Source organism: Ixodes scapularis, unplaced genomic scaffold (genome assembly GCF_016920785.2).
Source record: "Ixodes scapularis isolate PalLabHiFi unplaced genomic scaffold, ASM1692078v2 PGA_scaffold2__306_contigs__length_199485367, whole genome shotgun sequence".
NCBI classification, from domain to species: domain Eukaryota; kingdom Metazoa; phylum Arthropoda; class Arachnida; order Ixodida; family Ixodidae; genus Ixodes; species Ixodes scapularis.
The window spans coordinates 6742554-6765355 of NW_024609857.1; the positions used below are offsets into that span (position 1 = coordinate 6742554).

General features: G+C 42.9%; 3 protein-coding genes across 5 annotated transcripts in view; 2 read left to right on the plus strand and 1 right to left on the minus strand.

The window, feature by feature from the left end:
• On the plus strand, positions 1-18485 carry LOC115308175 (ribosomal oxygenase 2). Of its 3 annotated transcripts, XM_029987234.4 has the most exons (10): positions 12-209; positions 4361-4399; positions 8878-9247; positions 10217-10336; positions 10991-11122; positions 11868-11974; positions 12131-12251; positions 14164-14407; positions 18089-18168; positions 18265-18485. In XM_029987234.4, exons 1-10 carry the CDS (start codon positions 124-126, stop codon positions 18445-18447), a joined length of 1482 nt encoding a protein of 493 aa, XP_029843094.2. In that variant the 5' UTR covers positions 12-123; the 3' UTR covers positions 18448-18485. The 3 variants fall into 3 exon arrangements, with proteins under 3 accessions (XP_029843095.2, XP_029843096.2, XP_029843094.2); XM_029987235.3 differs by lacking the exon at positions 4361-4399 and having other exon boundaries at positions 1-209; XM_029987236.4 differs by lacking the exon at positions 4361-4399 and having other exon boundaries at positions 9-209; positions 8881-9247.
• Positions 228-1850, plus strand: LOC8053768 (arrestin, lateral eye). Its single transcript, XM_002434864.5, has one exon. It carries the CDS (start codon positions 468-470, stop codon positions 1671-1673), a length of 1206 nt encoding a protein of 401 aa, XP_002434909.1. The 5' UTR covers positions 228-467; the 3' UTR covers positions 1674-1850.
• Positions 18484-22802, minus strand: part of LOC115326378 — a 15517-nt gene continuing 11198 nt past the window's right edge. Inside the window, exons 3-4 of the mRNA XM_029987237.3 lie at positions 21967-22028; positions 18484-19390 (exon numbers count right to left, since the gene is read on the minus strand). Coding sequence (XP_029843097.3) covers positions 19294-19390; positions 21967-22028 — 159 coding nt within the window. The 3' untranslated portion in view covers positions 18484-19293. The remainder of the gene's footprint in view (positions 19391-21966; positions 22029-22802) is intronic.

The following is a 22802-nucleotide window of genomic DNA, read 5'->3' on the forward strand; positions in this document are numbered from 1 at the left end:
ATCCAATCCAATCCTCCTGCTACTCGCCTCGCCCGCTGCATGTGCGCATATGTGAAGTTATGACTTGGAGATTTGGACGGGAAATTTTGGCATAAGTTGATTCGGGTATATCTAAAGGAAGCTATGAACAGCAAACGCAGTAAAGTTCCAAAAGCTCCAAAAGCAGGAGCAACGTATAAGAAAAGGAAGACTTCGGATCACGACACAAGGTAAGCGAACCGGAATAAGCACGCTTGACATATGTCCGCTCTCGATGCTTGTCTGTCCGACTGCAGAGTCGGGCACCGAAGCCGTACCGGCGCACGGATTAGGAAAATCCCCGGTGCTTGCGCGGTTTCGGCCCCTGATCTCATTACTCCCGCATCGGCCCACGATGCGGCATCGCGGAAACGCATAAATAGCGCCGGCGCGAGCCGCCGCAGTGCTCGCTTTCCACCGCTCGCGTTCGTCCGCCGTGACGCCCCACCATGGCGTACCTCGTGCTCCTGTGCCTCATCGTGGCCGTGAAGGTGTTCAAGAAGACGTCGCCCAACGGAAAGGTGACCGTCTACATCGGAAAGCGGGACTTCGCTCAACGAGGCGACGTGTGCGACGCGGTCGAAGGTGTCGTGGTGCTCGACCCAGACTACTTGAAGGGCCGTAAGGTATTCGGCCAAGTGATCACCACCTTCCGATACGGCCGAGAAGAGGATGAAGTCATGGGCCTGCACTTCTACCGGCAGCTGTTCCTGGCGCACGACCAGATTGTCCCCGAGCGCAACCAGATCACCCAGATCTCGGACCTGCAGCAGCGGCTGCTCCGCAAGCTGGGCAGCGGGGCGTACGCGTTCAGCTTCAACCTTCCCACGAACGCACCCATGTCGGTGACACTGCAGCCGGGCCCAAACGACCGCGGCAGGCCGCTGGGAGTCGAGTACGAACTCCGCGTGTACGTGGCCGAGGACGAGCAGCAGAAGGCTCACAGGCGCAGCACCGTCAACATGGCCATCCGCAAGATCCAGTACGCGCCGCTCACGCAGCGGGAGCGCCAGCCGACCACCGTCGTCAGCAAGGGGTTCATGCTGAGCGCGGGCAAGGTAGAGCTCGAGGTGGTGCTCGACAAGGAGGTGTACTTCAACGACGACAAGATTAACGCCCAAGTGTCGGTGTCCAACTACTCCAAGAAGAGCGTCAAAAACATCAAGATTCTCGTCCTGCAGAATACGGAGGTGACGCTGGTGCACGGCCACTACAGCAAGGTGGTGGCGTCCGTTGAGTGCCGGGAGAACTGCCCTGTGCTGCCGGGGGCCTCCTTCTCCAAGGTCTTCCACCTGCTGCCCCTGGCCGCGGAGAACCGGGACCGGCGCGGCATCGCGCTCGACGGCCTGCTCAAGGAGACGGATGCGTGCCTGGCGTCGTCGACGCTGAACCACGAGGACGCCATCGGCATCATTATCTCGTACGTCCTGCGCGTCCAGCTCTACCTGGGGCCCATGTCCGGCGACCTGATCGCCGACGTGCCATTCAAGCTGGCCAAGCCCGAGCCCGAGGACGTGTACCCCAAGTTGCAGGAGAAGAGGATCCTGGACAGGTCCAAGCTGAAGAAGCAGCTCAGCAGAGAGATGAGCACCAATCTGGTATTCGAGGACTTCCAGTGGCACAGGCAGATCAGTGAGGATGGAGGAGGGGACTGACAGGTTCTTCTGGGGTGTGTGTCTGTGGTTCCACACGCTTTTCTTTTGGGGCCTGCCAATGAGCCGTATAGTTGGTCGGGCCAAAAGCATCCTTCTGCAGCATTACCGAATTGTCGGGTTTTGTTCTGTCTATTTCTTTTGAAGTGTGAATAAAAGATAGAAGGTGTCTCATTGTCACTTTTCTGGCGTTACCTTTTTTGAGGCTTTGGAGGTGGAACGATCCCTTCCGTGCTGTGTCAAGTGCGCCCTCGTAGCTTGTTTCAAAGGATCCTACAGAAGGGTGCCTAACTGAGGATTCGTGTCGGTGTGTGGCAGTCATAACGGTGACAGAGTGCTTAAATATGTATATGTGTCTGGTAAATTCTGTGGAAAGGTTTCTTGAAACTATGTTAAAATATGAAGAAAGGAATAGAGGGCCACACCTGGCAACCAGTTTTGCATTGAAGTCACCGACGTCACCTCCTTCACCGAAGCGGGTAAGCCAGTTATAAGAAGAGGTGGAGGACAAGGGGGAGGAGAGGAAACAAAGGAGTGTGGCAAGAGTAAACAGCTTGATGGACAACTGGGAGAGGAACCGGTAATGGTGTGACCGACTCTACTGTTCTCTACTGATGGGATTGGCGATGTCACTCTATTTTGACCAGCTCTTTTTAAATATGCAGAACCGTCCCCTTAAAATAATACATGCTAACTCTACATTTTTTTAGCAATTGTGCCTCCCTTGTGGCTTTTTTTTTTCCTTTAATAAAGCCTCGATTTAGTTTTTTTTATTCTTTTTAAAAAGCTAGTTCATTAAAAAGCAAGCCATCTTTACTGAAAGCAAAGCTTCCAGAAAGGATGTCTTGCATCCTTCAAGATAGAACATTTCTGCTAATAAGTACAAGGTGTCCCCAGAAAACATTTGCAGGGTTTTTCCCACTGCAAAAGTAAATTATACTTTGCCGAACGCTCATTCTCCACCCAAAGGTTGCACTAGCAATCCAAACCAGGTGCCAAAGCTTCAGCTCAAACCGTTATAATAATAATAATCTCTTTTCCATTTAAAATACATTAATGACAGAAACAAGCCAAAAAATGTGTGAAACAGCTTGACGAAGCCCCTTGCTCCCTTACAGTTTCATACAGGAAAAAAAATAGAACATAGCAACAGCACAAGATATATCAAAATACAAAATACAACTTAACCTGTAAAACAGAAGAAATATTAACTTAATTCAATTCCAGAGAATCTTGCATTCTTATAGACGTTAAAGTTATGGTGAGTGTGTTGGTAAGGATTAAATTATCAGAAAGAATAAACAAAAAGACGGACAAGACCAGCCGTTATAAATCTCCGCGCAATATTTCTGCGCCCTTGCTTTCCCTTTTAGAGGGACATGTCGAGTATCTGCGGCCAGCCGCAGTTGATGTCCTTGACAACCCGTGCGCCCTCCACCAGGTGACCACGCTCTCTTGCCCTCGCCAGTTATTTCCCCCAGCCTCTGTCCTATAGATGATAAAGCCAGTAAGCAGACGAGCTGGCTTAGGTTGCACATCGTTAAGACCGGAGACGAACGGAAAGAATCCTGTTTGACCACAGTTCCCTTTCCCTCTCTGCTCCTCTCCTCCCTTTCACTTTGGGAGGGGAGGAAGGGAGGGGGAACCGGGTGTGATAACACAGCACCACCCACCTCCTCCTCCTCCTTCCCTGTTCCTCCTCGGGTCCTTTCACCACCAGCCTCTCCTTAAATATTTGTTGTTGTGAAAATTACGAAAGATGTCTCGTCTTGATTGTCTTTTTGTTTATTCTTTCTGATAAATTAATTTATAGACATTATATGGATATTTTAGTGACTGCATAAAACAATTGTTATGACCAAATGGCACAGTCCAATGCTTGCTCCTCCTAATCAGTTGAATGGGTTACTAAATGATTTTTTAGCTCGGGCAGGTTTGCTAAGGTATTCTCATTTGTTTTCTTACGTAAAAGAGACCATACATTTTTATTTGTATATATTGAAAACACAGAATAAATTATATTTTGTAAATAAGGCTTGGGTATTGGAAGTGTATGATGCATTCTCAATGAGGCAACCAAATTTCTTTTGCAATAAAAGTATTTTCCTGAATTCGAGCTAGTGGTTGTGCCCCATACCAAATGGCAGTAATTCATGTGTGAAATGAATAGGCTTTGATATACAAGTAGCTTTACTTTAGTAGGTAAAATATAACTGTTGAGTTCAATGACCCTGGACAATTTAGGGAGTAAATAGTTTCTATGACTGTCTCAGGCCATGTACTGATTAAAAATGACACCAAGAGTCTTGAAATTCTCTACTATATCAATGATATTTGTGTTTAAGGTAAGGCTCTCTGTAGTGAAGACATTTTTTTATTCTTGGGCCGAAAGAGAATTGCCTTTGTTTTAGTTGTATTGATTTTGAGCCCATTGTGTGAAGTCTAATTTTGCAGTACTGTTAAAGTCTTGTTTGAATAGTTAATTAGATCATCAGTTTTAGCTGGTAATGAAAGGCTCGTGTCATCCGCATATATTAAAAATTTAGGTCGTGAATCTATGTCAACAATATTAATGTAATATTAATACAAGGGAGCATTTTGGGGCAAAGGCGCCTAAATGCTCCCTTGTGGCGCACCATTGTGGTAGACAAGTGCACATTTAAATAAACATGTTGTTTATAATTTGCCAGATATGACTGGAGCAGCAGAAGTGCTACACCCCGAATACCGTAAATATAAAGTTTTTTTATCAATAAGTTATTATATAAATAATCAAATGCCTTAGCGAAATCAATGAATGTGCCTAATGCCATATTTTTGTTTTTGTCAAAACACCGTAAAATAAATAATTTTTGTACAAGCAATGCAAGTTCTGTCGAACGATTCTTCCCAAGTCCAAATTGAGCATTTTTGAGTATTTGAAATTTATGTAAAAAGTTATAAAGTTGTATACGAATAAGTTTCTATAAACTCATGGAAAAAAAAATGGAAGAATATAAAGGTGTCTGTAATTTCCTAGTTTGTTTTTATCGCCCTTTTTGTATATTACAGAAACTTTAGCGCTTTTGCATGAGATGTGGGAAAACCTCAGTCGAGAGACATAAATAAAGATGTAAGTCAGACAAGGGGTCATTAAGGTTAAAACATACTTTACAGGCCGGATCTGCGCGTTATAAGCATCGCAACTGTTGCTGTTTTTAAATTCAATTGAAACAGTAAAAATCTCAGAATCGGTTACTGGACCTAAAATAATGGAATCCTTATTTATGCAAATATTTTTGCATGAGGGATTCACTACAGTTAAATTGTGGTAAATTAATAAAATGGTCATTAAATGCATTAGCTAAAGACACGCCCACTAATGTCATCCCTGCAGAAAGAACGCCTTCTACGTAACTCGTATGTCTTCCATGCTCCGTAACAAAATTTATATTCTTCCGCATGAGATTAGAACGCCCCACTGAAGACCTAAAAGATTCATGAGGATGACTCTCCCTAACTTTTCTCAGGTCATTTGTCAGTTGATTGCGGTAAAACTTAAAAGTCTGAAAATCATTGGAATCTTTTGTTTTCGCAAACTTTTTATAAAGCATGTTTTTTATGTTTATTCTACCGAGTAAATCAATTGTTATCCATGGCTTTCGAATGTGTTTTTTTCTCTTTAAATAATTTATAAGGAAGATTTTGTTTATAAAGATTTTGAAATAGTTCTAAAAAAGAAATTTACGCCTCATTAGGATCCTCTTTTACAAAAATACCATCCCAATTTGTATTACTAAATACAATTTCTGCACACCCCTCACAGAAGTAATTGGCGCTTTTTTGTTTGTATTTTTCATTTTGATACACATAAAAAGTCGGAAAATGATCACAAAGGTCATAACTTATAACTCCAGATCTCGCACTGTTTTCCTCATAATTTTATATAAATCAACCAATCGAGGTTTCTGAAATAACATTTACTCATGTTGACGTAGTGATCACACTACGACAACCATTTACAACTATCAAGTTTTCCAGTTCTCTCTTTGAAGCAGTATGTTTAACATGTTTACATTAAAATCGCCATCACATACAATATTCAACTTATTTTCATTTGAGTCATCAAAATAGCAGAGACAGTATTGTGCTTAGTTTGCAGTGTTAAGGCTTCATAGTCTTTAGTGAGGACACTAAACCTTGTCAGCAACTCGCAATCAATGCTTTCCTTAATCAATATTGATACACCACCTCCTTGGCTTTTGGAGCGATTCATTAAGAAACATTTGTATAAAGGCAATCTGAAAACATTACCACGTTCTGTATAGCAGGTTTCTGAACACAAAATAACAGAATTCAAAAATTGTAAGTGATTTTGTGAAAATTTCAATGGGAAAATGGTGGCCGACAGAGTTTTCGAATGCATGGAGCTCTATGGCACCAGAAACCAAAAACAGGAAAAAAATGGGCCCCATTTTTCCATTGAAATTTTCAGAAAATCACTTATAGATTTTGAATGAGATGTTGGTTTGTGCTGAAACTTTGTACTCTGGTTCGGACCTCTAGCCCTACTTTTGGGCGGAGATGGAGCATTTGGCAAGGCATACTAGTTCACTTTTGCGGTGGAAAAAATCCTTGTAAATTTTTTTTTTTTTGAGGGGGGGGCACCCTATAATTTACTGTGGGGAATATTGGATATGCTCCTTGTCTAAAGGAGGCATAACTATTAGTGGTATGCCACAATGGGAGGTGGCACTAGCTTCCACGAGTAGAACCTGCTGTTCATGAACTCTTCTGTTCAGGCGGTGTACCCAGTATTACCAATGATATGTCATAATTAATGTGGGGTGAGGGAGGGAGGTAGGGGGTAGGTGTAGAAAGCATGGTGAATACTCTATGCTTTTCTCACTAAAGGCTCCAAAGTCTCCATCACTGTATCAGCTAGCAACCTCTCTGCATTTCGTCCAGAGCGGAAGCTTGTCACCTCTATCTGTCCTGAGTGGCCAGTCTATTGTAATATTATTTCTCGTTAGCTTTGTCTTGAATACCGGGAGCTCTTTACTAAGCTTATTTGGAATAGTATATTGTGTCTGTGTTCAGTGAGTAGATACATTCGTTTAACGCCAGCAATATAAATATTATGGTTTTAGTATGATGATTCCTCTTTAAAGTCTGAACATTGCAATGAAGAAAAGAATAGAGGCAGTGCCTTAACTCTTTCCTGATAGAGAAAAGTAGCAATTTTCAAAGTATCTGTGCAAACGCTTTTGTTTTCCCAACTAACTTGCGTATGGAAAAAATTTATCCATCAAAATGTGGCCAATTAGTTGTTCTTTTAAAAGGAACAGAGGCTAATATAATGTCGGTGAAAGGTTTTAAATCTTTATTTCTTAAAAATGCAGTGTATGTGCAGAATATGTATGAGTGCTGAAACTTCTGCAGCTGAGTCAAATTAAACGACAAATAAAAAAATTCTTAATGGTATAGAACAGGGGTTCTCAAACTGGGTTCTGGGGAACACACGGGTTCCACGAGCTGTTCTCATGGGTTCCGCGAACACTCAAATTGCAACCCCCCTCCCCCGATGCTGCAGGCTGCACGGCAGGACTATGCAAAGCGCCTTCATCTCACTTTGTACTGACATCGCGATTGATATGATGGGGATATATGGGAAGCAACTCAAGCAAAATTGCCTACAATTGTGCATCTGTTTCTTCTCGGTCGGCAAATATAGAGGGGGGGGGGGGGGAGGGGAGGGTTCCGCGGCAGTTTTTGAGGCTTCCTGGGGCTCCGCGAGACTAAAAAGTTTGAAAACCCCTGGTATAGAAAATGGGCCCCACACTCATGGCTGTTACTTCTGAATGTTAGTGTACTCTAACTAACATTGTCCATTTTTCATTTGTCATAGAGTTAGCCTCCGTAGCTCGTGTGCTCTTCAACGAAGGAATACGTATGTGCCGAAGCACAGATAGTGCACTTCACATCCACAGCAGAATGCTTTCTTTGTGTTCTACCATGGTTTTGTCATAGCCTTGATTGCAGTTCCCTCATATTTAGAAATTTTGTGCGCCTTGTTGAGAAGATAAAACATGCACTCCGGCTCAGGACAGCCTTGGAAATTGTAGTGATGCTTACCGACAACCATCTGTTAAGCGATGCAATGCCCATAACTAGGGTTCTGTGTTTTCGGATAAATTTGAAAAACACTCGCCAGTAAATTTTCCATGAATTCGGATTTATCCGAAACCCCTCCGAATTTCGAGGTCACAGCCAGAAAATAAACAGCAAAAAAGAGAGAGTTTTACAACTAAACTTTTGTAAGAGCACAAGGTCAGCGGTCTCAAGGAGATTCCACTTCTGTTCCCTTTGAAATCTAGAACTACCAACAAAAAGGTTTTGCCTTTTAGCATGTCGAGGTTCCTTTGGGACAACAGGTGATGGTTTCCAAACCTTATTTATTTTGTTCTTGAAATTTATTATTATTATCTTTTTTTTCTTAGTTTTACGCTGTAAAATTCGTTCAGAATTTCAAAGAATTGGGAATCTAGCAAAAATAAACTCTGATGAACCATGAATCCCCAGTAAAAGATAAACTCAGAAGAATACCCTCCGAATATCACGAGAAATAAACTCCGAAAACACGGAATCCTACCTATAACGTAATATAAAGTGTCCCCAGAGCTCTCAAGATCCAATAAATATGCCACTATACAGTTGAATTATGTAAATAATACCATATTTGTTACAAAGACCATTGGCCATGTTGGCCATGTTAGACAAGTGCAACCATTCCCGGGACTAGTTTAGACAGCCCACCATCTAGTGATAAAACTTACATACCTTGAAACCGAAAGTAGCGTTCTTCGGTTAACCACGACATATTGGAACATATTTCTCCTTACTAAATTTAATTTTTTGACGGCGCTTAGAAACCATCAATTACCGGTGATCGATGGCCTATGGGCACGGTCAAAACAGAGTTGAGGGACCCCTATGCTTCCTCGAAATATCAGTAATCTTTTTAATGCGAAGCACTCGCATATTGTATAGAGGCACAACACAATTCATTTTTACTACAGAATTGTATAGTTGTTGAGAGAGATGAACAAATCACGGCCGAAGCAAAATGACTAGCGCTGATAAACACAGCATCCGAGGCCCTGGTAGTCCCTTTGACAGTAGTAGTCACGATTACGTCTCGGCTCACTAAGTGTGCTTCGCTTTTCAGCAGCGATGAAGAGGTCATTCCCACTGCACTTCCCCGCAAGTTTGGAACCCCCCTTGAATTCATGGAGTTCCTGCTGAGTCCGCTCTCGTACAAGGAGTTCTCTGAGAAGTACTGGGAGCGAGAGCCCTTTGTGGCCCACGACCGTGCGGGCATGAGGGCATTCTGGCCTCAGCTCTTCAGCAAAGACGCCTTCTTCTCTATTGCAAAGGAAACCAAGCTGTACTTCGGCAAGGACGTGTCTGCCTGCAAGTATGAGGACGGGAAAAGGTCGGACTATGCGGAGGGTTATTCGGCCAAGAGCGCCAAGCTGAACAAGTACTTCGAGGAGAGGAAGGCCACTCTTCAGGTTCATCAGCCCCAGCGATGGAAGGTGAGAAGGGTTATGCACTGCATAGCGTTATGTTTTCTTTTGCTTTTTTTGAGGGGGAAGGGGGGGGCATGTTCTCAGTTTTCTAAAGATTGTAGGGCTTAACTTTCTCTTTTATCTCGAAAGCTTGTGTACGCTGATGGAGGAGGGAACAGCCATGCCAATCAGTTGAGTCCGTAATTTCTCCCACACAATTTTCTTGGATAGGAATGCGCGTTTCCATAAGCCAGTACCTCAGTTTTTGACCTTCCATTGAACTGTCACAGAATGTTATTGTTTGTGCCCAGTGGCAGTTATCATCCCCATAATGCCTCTACTCTCGTCATTTGTGTGCTAGATTTACAGATAGAGCTGGTTTTGCTCGCAGATGTGACCTTTTTCTAATCATGGAATGTTTCAGATTCAGTCTTGCAGTAACCCTGAGAAAAGAACTGATTGATATCGGATATAAGCTAAATAAATTTTGAGCATATAGGTGAGCATCTATGCACCAAGTGTGATTTCTTTCGTGTTCTCGTTAATTTTATGCTCCAAGTCCTTCTTTTGCATCCCAAAAAAATGTTTTTACTGCAACAATATTCGATCCACATACTAATTTAAAATAATAATGGAAATACTTTACTTTTCCTTGGCCATGAGCAACCCCCCTGCCTACTGTGTGGTGCAGGAAGCATAACTGGAACACAATATATGCATCAGAATAAAAGTCCAGAAGTAAATCTTAAAACAACAAATTATGAGAAATACAGTACCTTGTAAAACTAGTAGGTACGACTAGACCTACCTCTGCACACTTAGGTGCAAAACATCCATTTTGTTTGCATGCAACATAAAATAGCCTCAATCGTGCCTTTCAAAATGCTTCACTGCCTACCACAGAACGTAAACCTTTGTGGTCTGGTTTCCTCATGTTGAACGGCCTCTCTGTCGCTACTTGCTTTTGTTTAGTCGTATCTCTCCTTTCTTCGTCAGGATAGCCTCTGGGAAGTCCTGGAACTGATGGAGTGCTTCTTCGGCTGCCTCGTCGGCTGCAACGCCTACATCACGCCGGCCGGCTCTCAAGGCCTGGCCCCGCACCACGACGATGTGGAGGCAAGTAGAACACCAAGGCCCCCGCTGCCATCTATGGGGCGTCGAGTGAGAAGAGAGAGCCGCCTTTTTCGCACCACCCAGACAAGCCACACATTGCCTAAAAAGCAGAGCCTGCAATGATGTAGTGCCGGCAGTAGGGACAAGATACAACCGATTTTATTGGATATGAGGTTTCCGGAGTGACAACTTAGAGGCAAAGAACTGAATTTGCTTACGAGTGGATGCTATCCGCAGCAGAAGCAGACAAAGTGCGCCTGTTTTATATTGCATCTCCCAGATGGTTCCACTGTCGATGACGAGCGGCACCAACCAGACGAGATCAACAGAAGCAGACATCTGCCTGTCACGGAGAGTAGCGCCACCTGAGCGATACAAAGGAAATTAGATGCTCTCCATCTGCTTTTTCTGTCCGACGGCTCCTCTCTTCTAACCTCTTGCCCCAATGACCGTCAAGCTTTGAAACTTTGGCATCTTATGCCAACTGCTAGTGCTACATTGTGGCACAGTATGAGCTTTCAATTATTCATACCTTATTTTTTGTGGTATAAAAAAGACTGTTCATGTTTTGATGCTTTGCACCCTTTCCAATTTTTTTTTTGTGTCATCGTCCTTTTGTCGGTTCATTTTTAGTTTCTACATGGGGCACTTTTCTAGGTGTTCATCGTGCAATTGGAAGGGGAAAAATGCTGGAAGCTGCACAAACCGGTGACTGAACTAGCCCGTATCTACAGCAAAGACTTCACTTCCGAGGAAATTGGGGAACCCACTCACGAGTTCACACTGAGGGTGAGAGTAACATTTCATGCTTAACATTTTGGGCCATACTTTAAACTTGGGGGACTGTGTTTGCGCATGTGTTTGTTTGTGGAAAAAGAGCTATGCAGCAGCAGATTTTGCAGTGCTGTAACTATCTATGAAAGAAATAGGGCTGACATTGGGCTTTTTTCGACTGGCACTGCTAAGTTATGTGCGGTTACAGGAATGTTCTTTTTAGGGGGAGTGGAGGTGTGGTAACCCTTTAGAACACTCTTTTTGCTTTGAAAGCACTGCAAGTTAGTTGATATGTAGCTTCGAGGAACTAACTACTATGCTGCTCTATGCTTCTTTTATATGTGAAATTTATTTGTGATTGTCATAACATTATAATATGTATCTTTATGAGCTCAAAACTTGTCATAGGAATATTTTGTAGGTGCACTGGGTAACAGCAGTTAAAAGAAAAAAAACGTTAGAGAGTCACATGTACAGAGGACAAAAAATGTATTACTAGAGCTATGAGTATTGCATATTTTGCTTTGAGGCAATTGGAGTGCTTGCCACCTCCTAGCTGGGTGAAAGATGAGCTTTTAAAATACAGTCAGTCTGTGCTCACAACTTCTAGCCAATTCCTTTTCACCATTCATTATTTGAGTTATCTAGCGGCTCCAGATTTTGTTTTAATCCCTGCTAGACGTCTGGACTCTATTGATTTTTACTTTTTGTTGTACAAATGTGGCCTTTAACTTGTATATCATACCTCCTGTTCTAACAGCCTGGAGACTTTCTGTACATGCCACGAGGAACAATCCACCACGCCTATGTGCCAGAGTCGGCCGACAGCCACTCAACCCACATCACCATCAGCACCTACCAGAAACAGTATGGGATGCATTTTTATGAGAAGCCGCAGAACATATTCTTCTCATCTTGTATATAGTACAAAGATTATGCCTAACTATTGTTCTGCCCATAACAGGTTATTTTTAAACAGGTTTTTTGGGAGTCAAAGTACCAATCAATAATGTTTCCTTCCAGAACCGTGGGCGACTGTCTCATGGACATAGCCCCAGACCTGATCAGCTCGGCAATGGATTCCTGCATTGAACTGCGGAAGGGCCTGCCCAACAGATTCCTCCCGTCTTGCGTACTGTCCAAGGTATTTCTCCCTTCCTATCTCAAATTCGTGTAGCGAGCGTTTTATCAAAAACCGTCTGGCGCCCTGGACGTGACGGGCAAATCATCAAAGCCAGAGCTGTAAAAGTTAATCTTATAAAATACTAAGACTGCAGTTGCTGCAATTTATGTGTTCTATGTTGTAAAATTAAGTTATTGGTACGGTCACAGTTTGGCAAATCTGTCTAGTTGCAGCTATGGTTTCTCACAGGCATTGCAGTTACTTTCCTAGACACCCCAGACATTGAGGCAAGTTGCAGTTGCTGACCAACGATGTAGTTTCCAATGCCGAAAAAGGTGTTGGCAGGTTGCGTCTTGTTCAGCAATCTCGCTTGTGGCGGAGCTTGAGGCAGTGACAAGCATGTTATGCTGATATTGGGATGAAATCAATGTGGATTTCTGTGTTTTCCAACGTAATTTATTATGTTAATAATTTGACAGAGTAACAGGCTATTTCAGAAATGTAACTACAGAAACTCCCCTATGAACGCCCTCCAGACATCCCCCCCCTCCCCCCTGATTCCCGTTGGAGATCACATATAATTATGTCAACCACACTATTTGTGGCACATGTTTCAAGTGAGTTTGTAGTGGGCTTTTGCATGTTTATTGCACCGTGGCATGTGAACATGCTGCGATCCGCAGTATCGGTTCCCATGACATGCAGATTCGTAGAGGGTTCCCGCATTTGTTGTTTGCAATCTACGCGCGCAACATTGGTTACCGTGATACACGAGTTTGTAATTGTTTCCTGCGTGTTTATCGTACCGTGAAACGCGAGTCTATTGAGTCCGCAATTTGCGGTATCCATTCCCGTGACTGGAGTTTGTAGCAAATTCCCGCATGTCTATCACACCCTGGGACGCGAATTTGCCTTGTCTACGATCTGCGGTAGTATCAGTTCGGGCTGGTGCCCCAGTGCTTATCGCTAATTTTTGATGAAAATTTGCTGTCGCATCCACAAAGATTGCCCGCCCCACATGTTTTATCATTTACCTGTTCGTTTTGGGTGGGCTTTCTTGTGGGATTTTACTGTATGTAACATTTGATGGAATTTCAATGTGACCTCAGGAGCATGCTGTGTGCAAAATTTTAGCTTATTGCAGAACCTTAAATACTTTTAATTAACTACTTTACAGCTCTGAGGTGCATAAGTCTTAAGACAGCATTTTGTGGTCTAAGATGTAAATTATTCTGAAACTAGGGTGGAAAGTAAAAAGACCAGTCATGGCATTTAAATCATAGTAAACTTCCTCCAGCACGCCTGCATCCTAACGTTTTTTTTTCTTGCTAATCCTAATGTCTTTACATTTTCGTACACCAAGGTTTATTATAAATCTTTGCGGCATAGAGGGTGAGCATGGGAACATTGAACCTTGTGTTCTCTAAGAATCGGGTACGCTTTATGTCCACTTTGCACTGAATGCGAAATACTGAAATATTTACGAACCAGTGCAGGTAGACAGTTAGTCAAAAATCCAAACACACGAACAATACACTCGCACAGCTCTGAACTTTCAGCTCATCTGTATTTTGTCAAACTTCCTCTTCCTTGACCCAAGGAATAGAATGCAAGCCCAACAAACAAGAGAAAAAAAAAGTGAAAGACAAGGCAAAAGGAGGGTAGGTAAAAGACAAGGAAAAGGAAAGAAGACTAGAAAAAAAGAAAATAGAAAACAAAAAAAAAAGGAAAAGAAAACGAGAATAATAATAACATTGCTGAGTCCAAGAGTTATAAAAATTACAAGAATAATTAAATAGTACTGGAGGTCTTCGGAGCCAGGCACTCGCCCGGGCTTCTTCATATCGTCTGCGACTGTGCATAAACAAGTGTTTGTGTTCAAACTTGTCCTGGCTGATCGCTTTGCCTCGTATTCTCTCGGTCTTACGCGCAGGAAACGGTGGTGACAGCGCTCAGCTCCGTCCTGGAGCACGTCAAGCAGATGCCAGACGAAATGCCGTCGCCCGAGGAGATGGTGCGGGACTTCATGTTCTCCCGGCTTCCCCCGTTTGGCTTCGACCGAAGGAACACCTCTATGCGCCCTTACGGGGACGTTCCCCACCTGAACGACAGGGTGAAGCTGGCCTACCCGGACCACTGCACCTACCTCACGGAGTACTCGGATGAGGACGAGGAAGGTGCGTGCGTCCTGAACAGGCACTCTCCTTCCCCTACCCGTGGGCTTCACCTTTGTGTCACATGAAAGGCAATGCTGCAAAGAGTTCCTAAAGTCTTGGAGGTATACTGCTACTGTAATCGCTCTAAAGCGGGGACCGGATCAGGGATTTTTTGCTGTTTCGAGGGTCGGAAAATAAGCACCGTAATATACCGAGGGATAGCCCACCTAAAATCGAAAGCAAATAGGCTGAAAATAAGGAGTGGGTTAACTTTTGGTGCGTGATTAGAAAGACGTTGAAAAATGCTATAGTCGGTGAATGGTTAAAAGTGAAGTGGAAGCTCCTTCCATATCTCTCCCCTTCGGCAGAGCGAACTCTGGATGGAGATGAGGAGACCTCCCCTCTAGCGTGTACTCCGCTAATGTAGAAAGACGTGGGAGGAGCGACTGTGACTTGCAAAACTTGCGATCGTAGGGAGGAGTGACTGACCAAATTTGACTTCGCTTAATCTCCAGCTATGGCCAAGTAACACCATTTCTGCTGAGGTCTTGCCAGGGCCCTGCAATTACTAGAAGTGGACTATTTTTCGGTGTTCTTGAAAAAATAGCAAATCGTGCCAAAAATATGGGTGGCTTATCTTTCGGGGGTGGGACATCTCCTGGAATATTACGGTAAGTAAATATAAATGAGGAAAAACAAAAAAGAAATCCTAGATAAGCATTTAAATACAAAGTTGGAAGTTGGAGTAGAAAGTAAGAGAAGAATATAAGGGGGATAAATACATCTATAATATCGTAACGGTGCTGCTGAGGCATGTGCCAGTACCCACCGAGGACGACGACGTGCAGACGGCGCGTGACACACACTTCTAATCTGGTCTCATTTGGTTATGGACGTCCTCTTGTGAATTAAAAACGTAAAAATATATTGAAATAAAATATTTAGGTAATTATGACGTTACACAATAATTGTAACCCAGAGAATTCACTAGGCATACAAACCAAAGTTCATAGAAACATTAGAATGCTCCAAAAGGGCTAAATACTAATGAAAATGATGTAACTGATTCTGACAATATGCAATACTTCCACATCGCTGCCTGCTGCAATTGGCCAGCTCCACACGGCTGACCAATCACAGCAGGAGGCAATGTCCCGGTCCCGTTTGGTGCCTCTTCATCGTAGATTAGGACCCGTGGAGGTACGACGCATGACACTAAGCATTATACATGGGAATGCAAAGGAGTTTTAACATATGTAGTTCCACAAATATGAAACGGGGGACTATGAATGACGATGCTCTGGTGACGACGACTTTCAATGAATACAGTCGAATCTCACTAATTCAGACTTGAGGGGGACCAAATATTTGTTTGAATAAAGCAAAGTTTGAATTACCGGGAGTTGCCTACCATAAAGAGGCATAGGATGGGACCTGCATCTTAGTTTGAATTATCCGCAAGTTTGAATTAAGAAAGTTTGAATTAATGAGAGTCGACTGTAATACGGCGAGAGGGCACGCCTTAACGATACGCAGTTTTCTCTCATTTTCTTCTGGTATCTCCGTTCACACGGTTGGTGTGCGTTGTGGCGCCGTCTCTTTAGGGGCTTTTATTTCTGTGCCGGTTGCAGCGGGCTTGTGAGAAGCGGGCCACGGGAATTAGAAGGACCGTGGCCAGTCACAGGCCGGTTGAAAGACGTCCACGGACCGGATTTGGCTCAGAGGCCGGGGTTTGGAGACCTCTACTCTAAAGGCACATTCACACAGTACCGTTTGCTTACCTGTGTTGTGTTATGTTACGTCAGCTCACTTCGAGAGTCGCCGACACATCCGTGCTTTGTACGAAGCGTGGCAGCCAGTTCAAGGAGTAGCTTCGCATATGACATGCGAAGCATAGACATCTCGGTGACTTGTAACCAGTGTTGTCAACTCAAAAATTAAAAACTCGCTAAAGGAATCCCGGGAAACCACTAAATGTTAGGTGCAGGGCAAGAATGACTTTTTAACACTATTTACTGCTACAATAGTGGAAAGATAATACATTAGATAAAAAGCCCTTAGATGAAAGCTCTCCTGTTTGGCTTTGAGTGCAACCATGCACAACATTAACAATGTCCACTGCATAACGTTTCTGTTACCAGGTGTTACCAGGCTCCTTGTCTAGCCATACTTGCCGATGTACATTTTTATAGTTCTCATTTTTTGTGCAATATGTGGTGTCTGACCATATTGACATGCTGTGCAAAAAGTTCTATTTTCCAGTAGAAGTATCTGACTTTTCTGACGTTGTTTGGAACTTCCAATAACCAGTCTCAAATGTTAGAATCCTATAGACCCAATTTTTTTCTAATTGTAGCTCATAGTTCAGTGAGCCCATATGTCATCTGCAGACTTGGAAAATAAATTTGTACCTTGACAGTGTAAATAGTTTAAAGCATGTTTCAGTGTTTGCCGCCATAATGTCTCAATAGCGTTATGAGTGTTATTGTCACTGACGAGAACTGTGTTGAGAGTAAGCACAAATAATGACCCCATGGCTCTCACTTACCACTGAAATTAATTAAGCTTCTTACGGTTGGTAAGTGTAAACTGCAAAACATTTTACACCGCCATAAAAAATGCTAACATGACTTGAAAACCGCTAAAAATCTCTCCAACTGCAACACGGCAATTTTTCCCATTAGACAAATCAGAAAATCGCTAAATTGGCAGCACTGCTCGTAATGTAACGTAGAAAAAGCAAAGAAAATGCTCCTGTGTGAATGGGCCTTTAGAATGACGGTGGTGAAACAAAAGGTAGCAGTCGAGGAACCGGATGACGTTTCTCTCCCTTGCGTGTGATTATTTTGCCGGGATGGTTCCAAGCATATCAGGAGACGAAAAACCGCCATTAGCTGTTTCATTTCTTTTTTTCCCCTACTTTTGAGGTTTACAGCTCCTCTATGTTGAACCTCTGGCAGACACGACTAATACCCCTGTTACACGGGCCATTTCAACAATAATTTAGCCAATGACTATTCACGAGCAGTGTTACATGGCAGTGCCAACTCCCATCAAGCTGCTAACAATCGTTGAGTTCATCTGAGCTGGCCTACCACGTTTGACTGGTGGGGGTTTGCCCCAAAAGAGCTGGAGATGGCAGTGTCCGCCACATTGCTGCCAAAGGCCAACGCCAGCAAAGCACTTACTATTGCAGAAGATTGAGGGAGGTATCTAGAAAGTGTCGTAGCAGCAAATATTGTAGGAAAAGGTAGGATTCGGTGCCAGAGCTTGCGCAAAAATGATTGCGGCACGTCGCAGAAGCCCACGCTCGGCAAGCATAGGCTTTGTGATGTCGTTGCCGATAAGTCTTTCATTATGTCTCTCTTGCTTGAATTCGAGTGAAACATTTTCACTGTCGTTTCTTTACTCTAAAAAATAAAAAAAGAGAAGTTAATTATATTTTGTGTTAAATGTTTATAATGAATGTTGTGTGCATTTTATGTATTTGCCTCACTTTATAAAGAAGCTGATGTGACGTTTTGGTTTTGTTTTGGTTTCAATTGGGTCATGTGATGCGCATCTCAACGTGGGTTGTTGGGCCTTACTGTGGAGAGGTTCTTCTGTGCTCTACAAAATACCTGTACCACACTGCACACGTGTTGAAGGGATGCGGTGCAAGCTACCAGAAAAAACATATTTTCCCTTCTTTTTTTACCTCAGATAATGCACTTCTTGTGACGTCCGTATATAACAAGAGAGAAGAACACATGATGAGCAGCTCTGACGCGCAGCACGAAGAGGTAAGATCCTAGATGTCGTCACTTTGCGTCCGTTTTTTCTTAGCAAGCGCTGACATTCCTCTTTTTCTTTTTTTTGCTGGTTTTCTTTTTTTCTAGGAGTCTGCAATAATAAAGCTTCCCATTAACTTACTGGATGGAGTGAAGCAACTGTGTGAGAGCGAGGATTTTGTGAGTGTCAAGGCCTTGGAAGCGCCCTGCGACGAGGACAGGCTTTTCCTGGCTCTGGCGTTGTGGACGCGTCACTTGCTGAAAATACAGTATGACGCTGAGCCCGAGTGAGTTCAAAGAAAAGTAAAGTCATTGTCTTTGACAATGTATTTATCCTTGCAGTGGTGACTTTATTACTACATCAAAATAAGGGACATTTTACAGCAGTGGTATAAGGTGCAGTATACCTAAAATATACTAGGTGCAGTATTTTTGAATGGCATCAGGATGACAAACACTAGCTGGTTTATCGAGGCAAGCTGTGATAGGGCAAGCTGTCGTTTTGGGTTAAAAGGTACTAAGCTATCGATGCAGCATCATAGTATTACTTTTCCTCTAAGATGGCAACTAAAAACAATTGCTTAAACAATGTATTGTCCATGGCTTTGGTTTGCTTACAAGCACTGTAACAGTTGTATACCGTAAAATACCCCAATAGTGCGCACTTCGTTCAAGCACCAACTAATTAAAATTTCCAAAACTTGAGAATTCTGCATATTATACGTTAAGCACTTATTTTGACCGGACAAGCAACCATGTCTAGATCAACCCAGTTTTCAGCAAAAATCAGGGTGGGCGCTCCCCCGGTATTTTACGGTAATACCTTCATCAATATGCCGAGAAACCCAAAATTGTTTTTCACTTCGCAAATAAAGGGGGTTCATTTACTGTCGAGGTCAAGAGAAAAATGAATGCCAGACCACCATTCGTCTTTACTGTGGTGAAGAAAATTAGCTCATACATCTTTTGAAGATTTCTGTGCCCATACCATTAGTCACTTTATTCCTCATCGCTCTCCGAAGCAGCCGAGGGTTGGCGGTCAGGCATTCGTATATCTTTAGACTGCGGCAGCACCGGTACACTGAAGTAAAGCTGTGGTGAGACAGGCATGCATCTTGGAAGGGTGCTGCGAAAGTTTTAAGCCACGGAGATTTTCTTGTTCGGCAGCCAAGTTGTCCAGGCAACCATGCTGACGGCCAATGCGGTCTGGAACCAGCTGTTGGGGTCGGTAGCTCTGAAATAGAGACAAAGTATGGACGCATCCCAAATTGTAGTTTGTACGCAGCTTTACCATAGGTTATTGAGATGACAAAACATAATGAAATAGTAATGTAGTTTTTGCACATAAATGACTGGTGGAGATGGGCGTATAACGGTTTGATTATCCGCATCCGATCTGCATCCGCAGATTTTGTATCCGTATCCGAACAGCATCCGCAAAATGTGGAACCGCATCCAACTCATAATCCAGGCATTTATTGTATATCGTAACATCAAGCACGAATGAAAAAAAATATAGCATGTTTCAAAGAAGCTGTGCAACAATTTCAGGGCTTTGCTTAAATTATTGTGGAAGTTGATGCCGGACACTTCTGAAGTGAACTACAGAAAACAGATTTTGCCTGGATACTTAAGTTTTTATTTAAAAAAATTAAAAAGATCCAGGTTTTTGGCGCCTCTCAACTCGTACGTCGTCTTCCGGGTCACGTGCGCAGTGACGTTGATGGGGTAGGCGCGGGGTTCCGGAAAAGTTCTCTCTTTAGAGCCATCAGTGAGCAGCGAGAACTCATTCGCTCGCGACCGCGTGACCACGTGCTGGTGGGCGCCGCGCGAACAATATGGTGAAAGGAGGAAAGTCTCATCCGGGTCCGGCTGGTCCGGCCATACCCGTCCGGCCCTCTCCCCCTCCCCCTCTGGCTTCTGGCGGCTGTTCGCGGTAGCAGAGAGTACACCATAGCAGAGAGAGCTGACGGCTTTGTGGACCTAGGATAGATGGCGCCACTAAAACTTCGTATAATACAAGTTTTGTCGATGATACCAAGGTTTTTGACGCATTTATATATATGTTGGAACGACAAGATTTATAGAAAAGCTACCTTTTATCGAGCAGGCATTCGCACAACTTGCTATCTTTCTACAAGATTCCCCATTGATGTCACGCCGCGAGTTTCTCATGGCCGCCGCTCGCGGCTGCAGGTCGGGGAATCTTCTAAGTTTTGCCTTGCTATTACGCGGCGGTATCTCAACATTTCGATGAAAGGAGTTATGTTTTCTGTCATTTGTGACAAGGTGAACAATATCAAAAGCAGAAGATGCCAATTCCTTTAACGTTAAAATTGTTGCACAGCTCCTTTAAGCTATTTGCTTATTTTTGTACAAAGAAATCTTTGGGACAGCATTCAAAGGGGATGCCATTTTGTCATTGTCAGTTTCATTGTATTTATATTAAAAGCGATCAACCTTTTCGAGAAACTGCTCGTTGAAGGAAAAATGATGTCAGCTATGTGATCGTCCTAGGAGTCCGCGAAGCTCTGCCCTGAAAACCGCAAAAATTATATATATATATATATATATATATATATATATATATATATATATATATATATATATATATATATATATATATACACATATATATATATATATTTTTTTTTCTTTGTAATATCTATTTTATGTTGACGTGTACTTTCGAAACATAAAAGTTAAATAGGGCATACTAAATTATGAGATTTTAGTTGCATCAAACAATTAAAAAGTAATAGAGATTCATAATCGTCCAGCTACAACGCCCTGCCGTCGTAGTTGGACGAATATGAACTACCAGACTTTTTGGCTAGATTTCTAAGCATAGAAAAAAAGAAATACACAGGCAGTTTACGGGCTGCCTATGTGCGTGCGCTGTTGATATTGAAACTTTACAAACCGTGGCGCCACAGGGTCGCGCTCGCTGTCGAGGCACTCCTGTTGTTTTTGGAATCATGACCACACTACTCTTTGCGGAGAGGGGAACGTTTCTTCTACTTTCTTGTGACTTGTACATTTGAGGTTTTCTTTGCCTGGAAAAAGTTTCCGCTCTTTCCCTGCCAATATACTAGCTTTCTCGGGACGATTGATGCCCTGCAATATTTACTGTTTCTATAGATGGCAGTTTTGACAAGAGGAAACGCACTAACTAAAGCAATCTTCAGTGAGAATCCAATCTTTCTTAGGATCCCTATCGTTTTTTCAAAATGCGTTTTGTGGAAATACGTTTCGGGGACAACTTTTCATGAACATACATTTCATGGACACACGGTTCGTCGGACCTGTACATTTTGTGGGGACATGCCCCTGCGGTGTTTTGTCGAAAACACATTTCTTCACTAAGCCGCTAAAAGCTAGCGCGCAATTCACTAAGGCGAGCTTAACCAAACCATGTCCCCCTCCCCCCTGTAATCCAGGGGAGACGCAAAAAGTTTGTTACGAAAATAGCAGGGTTATGCGAGACGAAAGGTCTCAGGTTTTCAATGAAACGAACACGAGAAGCTTTCGATCAGACGTCGCATGTCGACGAAACGATCTGTAGATGAAACGTCGGTTCTAATTTTTATCCGCATCCGCCCAATTACTGGGGATATCCGCGGATAATTCGCGGATATGCAGGGCTCTAGAAATCTGCCCTGTTAGCTCGGCCAATCCTTGGCCAATCGTGAAACCTCACGAATGGCAGTAATGCCAAAAAGACACAAAAAATGTTAAAACTCCGAAGAGAAGAAGTGGGAATGGCGAGTGCACTGCATGCTCACAAGTCTGTTCATGTCACTCACTTACCTTGTGATTATGTTGTTGATCCAATGCAAATTCTGCTTCTGTGGCACACTATGTGGATGGGGCTGCATGGAAATGAAGGTTTGGAAGTTTTGAAATATTTAGAGCACATGGTTTTAGCAGTTTTGCTGATCCTTTCGGTTTGCAGTAGGGTGAGTCAGTTCACACATCAGTTTATGCAATGATGGTCTGGGTTATGTTTCTTTAAAAGCCATGTTCTTGGGAGAAGCATTCAGCTATATGTGAACACCGTAGCTAATTTTCTTCCGGAGATATAAAATTTCGAAGCTCGAGGCATGGAGATTGCCAAAGGTTTCACTATGGTACTTTGCAGAGGCGCCAATTTCACACCGAAGCACGTACCATAGTAATACTTTTTTCTATTTATTTTATGAAACCTTTACAACATGTACGCAGAATATAAAGAATTACAAATAAATGTTTATATGAAAAAAAAAAAAAGCACTGATACATCTCAGGTAAACATTTTTTGGAGACATGTTCTCAAATTCTTTACCAAGAAACCACTTCATATAAAAAGGTGCAAAGTACATAAAAATCTATCTTTAAATGCATTTTACCGCTATATAACACAGATATGCTTAGCCATTGTTTTAGTTTTGTTAATAATGCAGAAATGCGGCAAAATTATATTCCAATATTGAAAAAGAAGTCCATCTTGTATTTTTTTTAAACTCTCCTTAATCGTTTGCAGTGACTTGAACTAAGTTATGTTGGCAAAACATTGGATAATGTAGGACCTTCCAAAGAGAAAAGCGACAACAAACCTTCACTCAAATTGAGCTAGCTTGTCGTCGTTATGAGGGCTTTGCCGTACG